The following is a 7,276-nucleotide window of genomic DNA, read 5'->3' as shown; positions in this document are numbered from 1 at the left end:
GTACAAGGCATCCTCATTTTAAGAGAGTAGAAATTGTTACATGGAAATTTATCTATATATTTTAAAAGAAATTATTTTCTAAATTCGTACATATCCAATCACAAAGAAACAATTTCATTGCTAGGTGCTCAAAAGCTCGCCTTTTGATGTTCTTGTTATTGATACTTTGATAATTAACGAATTAAATAATATTTTAAGGGATTAATATTTTATCTACATACATATAAAAATATACATACTCCATTTTTTTTTCATAAGAGGTGCTAAAATATATTATGACTCACGAATCAACTCACGATATGACACATCAAAATAAGGGTCATGTCGACTAGTGAAATAAAATAGGTTATGCACATTTGAATAAATGATATGAATTGTTATCATGTTCTGTGATGAGTTGACTCACGTAACCTGTATGTTAACCTGCAAATATTTTTTTTTAAAAAAATAAAAAAATTGAAATTTCGATAATTCTGTCACCACTCGTTATGAGTCCAGATCAATTCACATATTTTATTTAGTTTTTTTTTTTAAAAAAAATTGATTTTTCAATTTTTGTGAATCAATGCCACCCATGGCTGATCTGTCTGGATTTTAATTTTTGACAATAAAAACGTATTATGTTGGGGGTTAATTAAACACTTTGAAAATCTGAAATAGTGGAATTATTTATCGTTATCTTTGAATTATTTATCAGTATCTCTTAGGTTTGCGTTGTTAGTTATACGTATTTCAATTATGGAGGCAAATGCAATGGGAAGTCTCGTCCCGCCCAATTACCGAACATGAAAGGAATACCAAACCCAACCCAACGCACTCACAAACCTCATTTTCCAAACCTCATTTTCCTTCTCAAGCAAAGCATCTTTCTCTTCTCTTCTCTTCCTCCTAGCTACTATATCATCACCAATACCATGCAATGCAACCCTTCACAACCACATACACATACTCATACACATACACGTACACTTTCTCTCTCTCTCTCTCTCTCTCTCTCTCTCAACGCACCCTTATGGCAACCCAAGAAGCAGCTTTCAAGTACTCAAACCGGGTTCTCCTGAAGACCCTTTTCGAAAGACGCGACGAACTCATCGGCCAGAGAGTCATCGTTGGCGGCTGGGTCAAGTCTTCCAAGGAGGTTCAGAAACCGTTAACACCGCCGACTACGCCGCCGTTAGTGGATGACACTGACGACGACAAGAAGACCAAAGACGTGTCATGTGTTGAAATTCTTCAGTCTCGGATACCCTTCATTCGTAACATCTTTGATGTTTTTGGTGGAAGTGGTTATAATACATCTCGCAAGAAACGAGACTCTGTGCCTCCAAAACCTGTCCCTCCCAAGCCTACTATTGCGTATCTTCAACTCACGGATGGTTCTTGCGTTGCCAGCCTTCAGGTGCGTTTCATCACTACTCTTTTCTTCGCGTGTGTTTCCTTCAATTTTTATTTTTTTTTATAGAATGATGGCATTGAGTTTTGAATCTATAACCTCTGCAAATTGTCTTTCTTTCTTTCATTAGTATTTGAGTCTCCAACAACGGTATAGCTGTTCTTTTATGACCGAAACATAATATGTTCTAATCTAAAAAATAATAAGGAAGAGTTCACCAATGTATTTGTTTCAGAATCATCTATACTCATGTGATTTTTTTTATCACATATGCCCTTGTGCTTTATAAAAAATAAGAGATCACAGCGGCATATGTGATAAAAAAACATATCCTTTTGTAAATCACAGGGACATATGCGATAAAAAAAATCACAGGGACACAAGTTATTCTGCATTAAACCTCGGGGGCATTGATAAACTTTTCCCAAAATAATATGTTTGCAAATATGTAATGATAATTGCTCTCATCACTACCTTAGTTAGCGAGTCTAACGAAGAGTGATTTTTTTTTATAATTTTTTTTTTAATTACGTGCTGGAAATATGACATGTATGTTATGATCAATGTTATTAAAATCGGCCCGATCAATGACCCGATCGAGGTACTGGGTTACTGGTTCAACAGTATGACTCGGTGATTATATATAAATCTATAATTTATATTAAAAAAATTATAAAGATACTTAAATAGTTGAAAAAAATAATATAAATTCTAAATATTCTAATATAAAAAATAATAAATTATATATTATTGTCCAATAAAGGATCAAACAAACAGACACATATGTAACTATCAAATCAAAATTCCCTACATAGTGGATAACTGAGATAATATTAGTATTGTAGGTACATAACTTATGTAAATCAATAAGTAACAGATCACTCAAATATGTCAATTATGATTTTTTTTAGAAAACTTTTTTTTTTTTGAAAATTTTTTTTTTTTAAAACCTGGGCCGGGTCACCGATTTTTCACCAAAATCGGTCGGGTCGGGTCGTTCCGGATCTGATACTTGATCGATCCAAAGTGATAATCGGACTGGTCAGATGACCGGTTCACCGGGTTCCCGGTCAACCCGGGTGGTCCGGTCCAATTTTCACAATATTGGTTATGATATTGCTATCTCATCTTCCTTTTTAAAAGTATTCATAATTGAAGTGTAAAAAATATTATAGTTATTATGTTTTTTATTAGATAATGATGTCAGAATTAGTGTTCTTAAACTCAAACTAATCATTTACTAATCGGTCATTGTAATGGGTCACTTGTCTAATTAATGAGTTATTGGTTGAACCATTTGAACCATATGTTTGTAGAAGACATAATATAGATAATAAAAGAAGCACTATTACAAAAGTATAGGTGTGATTTAGTAGTTGATGTTGTATGTACTCTTCAGATGGTCTAGTGCGGTTTGAATTTAATAACAATGTCAAAACTTTTTTAATATTTTTTTCCTACTTTGGTTTTTCCTAAGCATATGTGATTTTTTGGAAAGGTAAGTATAATGCATTTGCTTCCTTAATTGATGAATTATTGTTGGGATTATATTAATTCGCATATCGCATTTGCAGTCATAATCAGAGGTTTTAATTTCTTAACAATGGCCTCACAAAATATGAAAACAAAATTTAGAGTGTAATTTTCTTTGTTTTTAGATTATTAAATTAAGAATTTCAAGGCTTATTTATGTGCCTGAAGTTACAAGCTGATGGCTTTTTCAAGGAAAATCACTTTATATTTTTTCATGTTTCTCATTGTTATTTAAAATCTTTTAGGTTGTGGTTGATTCCTCAGTAGCTATACCCAGCAATCTTCTGCCTACTGGAACCAGCTTATTAGTGGAAGGTCAACTAGAACAACTATCACCACAAGGGAAGCATGTTATTAAACTTACTGCTGAAAAAGTTCTTCACATTGGGAAAGTAGATTCTGACAAGTATCCATTATCAAAGAAACTAGTCCCACTGGAAATGTTAAGAGATTACTCCCAATTTCGGCATCGAACAACTACTGTGAGATTAAATAACATTTTGCTATATTTTTTACTCATTCTACTAATCCTCTTAGTATTTTTCTAGATAGAATGTTTTCCAGGTTGACACATAAGATTTTCTCACAATTGACATATATAATTAGTTATTGTTGACTTGTCCTTTGTTAGTTTGAACAAAGCACTGCATTTTACTTATAACTTCTTCATTTGAATAATTTAATGTGCATGACTAGACCTTACCATACATTCTTAATGTCTAGAAATGAATTTAGTAATTCATAAGATTTGATGGAGTAAATTTGGCAACAACAATGCCATTTTCTGTTTTTCTAGGATGCTGTTGAAATGCAGCAATTTAGCACTTTGTTCAGCATGCATATAAACTGTTAGATTTGATACTAGTTCATTGCATTCTAATAGGTCCTGCTTATTCCCCCATTATACATATTTATCAATTATAAGCCTTGCCAGTGATGCAATAGCATCTTTGTTATGTTATTATTTTTATGACAGTTTCTTATAATCATAAGTTTAGCCTTTATCTGTTTTTACTTTTGATTAAATTATGTGTGGTTCATATTTTAGGTGGCAACTGTCATGCGAATTCGTAGTGCTATGTCTTTTGCAACCCATTCATTTTTCAACAATCATGGATTTTTTGAAGTGCAAGTACCCATTATAACTACCACAGACTGCGAAGGATTTAGCAACATGTTCCAGGTTACTACCCTGGATCAGAAAGCAGAAAAGAAGAAGCTAAATACCATTCATGAGACTGAAGGTGTTAACCTTGAACTTGTGAAAGCAGCTGCAAAAGAGAAAAGCAACCAAATTGAGAATTTGAAAAGAACTGAAAGCAATAGGGAAGCTCTGGCTGCAGCAATTCAGGATCTGCGAAAAACAAATGAGCTTGCATCACAAATGGAAGCAAAAGAAAAGAAAAAATTAGGAACTTTATTCAAGGAAGATAAAGAAGACTCTTCAAAATATTTTTTCTCTTGCCAAACTTATTTGACTGTGTCTGGTCGTTTACATCTGGGGAGTTATGCATGTGCACTTGGAAATGTATACTCATTTGGACCTAGATTTCAAGCAGATAAAACAGATTCTGCTAAACATGCTGCAGAAATGTGGATGGTTGAGGTTGAAATGGCTTTTGCTCAATTGAAGGTATCACTTTTTCCATCTACAGGATCAATTTATAAGATACTCAAATTACCATATAACATCTATCTATTTAGTTGTTGAGATATATAAAATCATCAATGTAGCCTCACTCAACAGCTTAAGTTTTTTGAGTTGAATTGGTTCTTTACATGGTATCAGAGTCTCGATGTACCGAGTTCGATCCTCACCGCCTCCACTTTCTTTTTAGTGGAATTCTTTCTTCGCACAGGTAGGTGGACCTGTGCATTGTCCACCTTTCAAGCCCAGTGGGCTCTCGTGTGAGGGAGCGTGTTGAGATATATAAAATCATTAATGTAGCCTCACCCAACAACTTAAGCTTTTAGGTTGAATTGGTTCTTTACGGTTAACATTCCAATATCTCATTCCATGTTGTGCAATATTACTGATAGAATTGTTTACCATCTGACGGGGGTTCCTAGAGTAGTGACAAAACTGCTTCTTTGTGACTAAAAGGCATTTGGACTAATGCCTGCTATATGCATAATTATCTAATTTTTTTCTTCTTTTTTGATTGGAAGGTTTTTCTATCATTTAATAGTAAGTTGTACTTTGTGGTACTTTCAGGATTCCATGAATTGCGCTAATGACTTTTTCAAGTATCTCTGTACGTGGGTTTTTGAAAATTGCTTTGAAGATATGAAGTTTGTTGCCAAAAGAATTGACCACAACTGCATAAATCGTCTTATGGAGATTACATCAGGTTCTCCTGAAATGATGACCTACAATGAAGCTATAGATGTTCTTAGAAAGGTAGGTACTACCAAATGCTCATGAACGTAACATTTTGATCTCTGCCACTGTTTTTTTTCTGAAAGATAAAATTGATATTTTCTTTCTTACATATTATTTAGTTGTCTTCCCAGGTGGAAGATAAGAAATTTGAAACAAACCCTGAATCGGGTGTTGTACTCACTTCAGAGCACCTAAGGTATGTGGATATTATCATCATACTCTGAATTTTCTTATTATTAGAAATTCCAAGTGTTAGTGGTAAACTCTACCGTTGGTTAGGAATTGACCAAATGAGGATTATATAAGTGGAATAACATATGAACTTAATGTCTTAAGGTTTTGGATTAAGATATTGTGTCGAATCCACTTATTCTGGTATATTGTCACTTAATCCATTGATAGCGGTCTCCGTTGTGATGAGCTCTCTCGGACAGTCTAACACTTATTTGTAACGTGAACAAAGTAATGCCTTCACCAATAGTAGTTACTTACCTTTCTATTTATGTCATGGCAGCTATCTAGCTGATACTATCTACAAGAAGCCAGTTATGATATACAATTATCCAAAAGAAGCTAAGCCATTTTACATTCGTCTGAATGATGATGGAACTGTAGCTGCATTTGACCTGGTTGTCCCAAAGGTATGGCCAAAAGTGACTGCTAGTGTGGTACATGCCTTAGTGTGAGGGCTATTAACAGTGAGGCACAGCTTTGCAAGTTACTTTTTTGTGTTGAAGTCTTTAAAAACCTTTTGCAGGTTGGAACAATAATTTCTGGTAGCCAAAATGAGGAACGTCTGCACATGATAAGCTCAAGGTACTTTTGTTTGCTGTTTCCTGAACTCTTTTGTGTTTTCTTATGCAAGTGCAGTGACTTTCTAGTTTCTAACAAAACAGAAAATAATTGTCAAATACTAGTTTCACATTCAAAATTTCTATATATATTAGTCCAAGACAGTTGAGGGTGAATCTTAGAACAGTGGTAAGGTTACTCTTTTATGACCGGAAGGTTACGGATTCAAGTCCCCTCACCGTTGCCCTCATAAATCGGGGAGCCTTATACCCTTTGGGATGTTTGCCATTTTATTAGTCCAAGATAGTCTCTAAAATTTACATAAGGCAATTGTTCCAATTCTTTTGGTACTTATATGGGCATGTTGATTCCAGCTTTTCCCATAATGCCTCTTTGATGTTCGGGATCTAATCATAAACTCTTAGAAGAATCAGCCATGAAAAATCTGAAACTTTATTAAAAGATAGACTCCCTAGCTTACCCTTTCTACATAATTTGGGTCCCACATTTCAGTATTCCAATTTCTCCTTGTTCATTACTTTTGTACAATCATGCCCGAAAGCAAATTCATGATAGAATAGTTTTTTCTTTGTACATGTGGCATTTAGTATCATTACTGTTAAGTAATGGTGCCCATTTCCATGGTAAAATACGAAATAAATCTTTTTCTTCTCTTTTGGTTTCTGTATTATATGACAGAATTAATGAGTTGGGCTTGCCACAAGAGAAGTATGAATGGTACCTAGATCTTCGTCGAAATGGTACAGTTAAGCACTCCGGATTCACTCTAAGGTTTGACCTTATGGTCCTCTTCATAACTGGCCTTACCAATGTTAGGGATGTTATCCCTTTTCCAAGAAGCTATGGCAAGGCCAACAACTAATTAAATTTTAGGCTAAGATTCAAGTTGTGCTTGGGGTTGATGGCATTCCAACTTGCAATGTTGTGGACAGTAGGAAAGAAAAGACATTGTAAGATTGTGTAACATACTAATAGCTTACATATATGCTTGATGTATATAAGGAAACTTATTATTGAAATGAAATTTATTTAAGGCTTGTGGAGTTCTTTTTAGTGCAAAATTGATTTTGGGTTTAAATTTGGATACGGATTCAATGGTTTGTCATCAAACAACACTAAATTATTGAAGTTTCAAACTATTATGAATGGCACAT

The 7,276-nt window shown here is 34.1% G+C and overlaps 1 protein-coding gene across 1 annotated transcript; it reads left to right on the top strand.

Annotated features, from left to right (window-relative positions):
• The first annotated feature begins 1,012 nt into the window (after nucleotides 1-1,012).
• LOC133313544 (asparagine--tRNA ligase, cytoplasmic 2) lies at nucleotides 1,013-6,984 on the top strand. Its single transcript, XM_061514935.1, has 8 exons — nucleotides 1,013-1,399; nucleotides 3,172-3,408; nucleotides 3,975-4,559; nucleotides 5,142-5,327; nucleotides 5,441-5,505; nucleotides 5,824-5,950; nucleotides 6,067-6,125; nucleotides 6,801-6,984. The coding sequence occupies exons 1-8, from the start codon at nucleotides 1,013-1,015 to the stop codon at nucleotides 6,982-6,984; spliced, it is 1,830 nt and encodes a 609-aa protein (XP_061370919.1).
• The last annotated feature ends 292 nt before the right edge of the window (nucleotides 6,985-7,276 follow it).

This window comes from Gastrolobium bilobum, unplaced genomic scaffold (assembly GCF_033153095.1).
Source record: "Gastrolobium bilobum isolate Gb01-03AN ecotype WA unplaced genomic scaffold, APGP_CSIRO_Gbil_v1 utg1078, whole genome shotgun sequence".
NCBI lineage: Eukaryota > Viridiplantae > Streptophyta > Magnoliopsida > Fabales > Fabaceae > Gastrolobium > Gastrolobium bilobum.
Note: the sequence above shows the minus strand (reverse complement) of the source record. Positions and strands in the feature narration are given on the sequence as shown.

What these genes read in the sequence shown, in the direction of transcription:
- LOC133313544 (XM_061514935.1), top strand. Translation starts at nt 1,013, where the DNA reads ATGGCAACCCAAGAAGCAGCTTTCAAGTACTCAAACCGGGTTCTCCTG. An exon ending in TGGCTTTTGCTCAATTGAAG is followed by an intron (nt 4,560 to 5,141) that starts GTATCACTTTTT and finishes TGGTACTTTCAG; the next exon opens with GATTCCATGAATTGCGCTAA. An exon ending in CTCACTTCAGAGCACCTAAG is followed by an intron (nt 5,506 to 5,823) that starts GTATGTGGATAT and finishes ATGTCATGGCAG; the next exon opens with CTATCTAGCTGATACTATCT.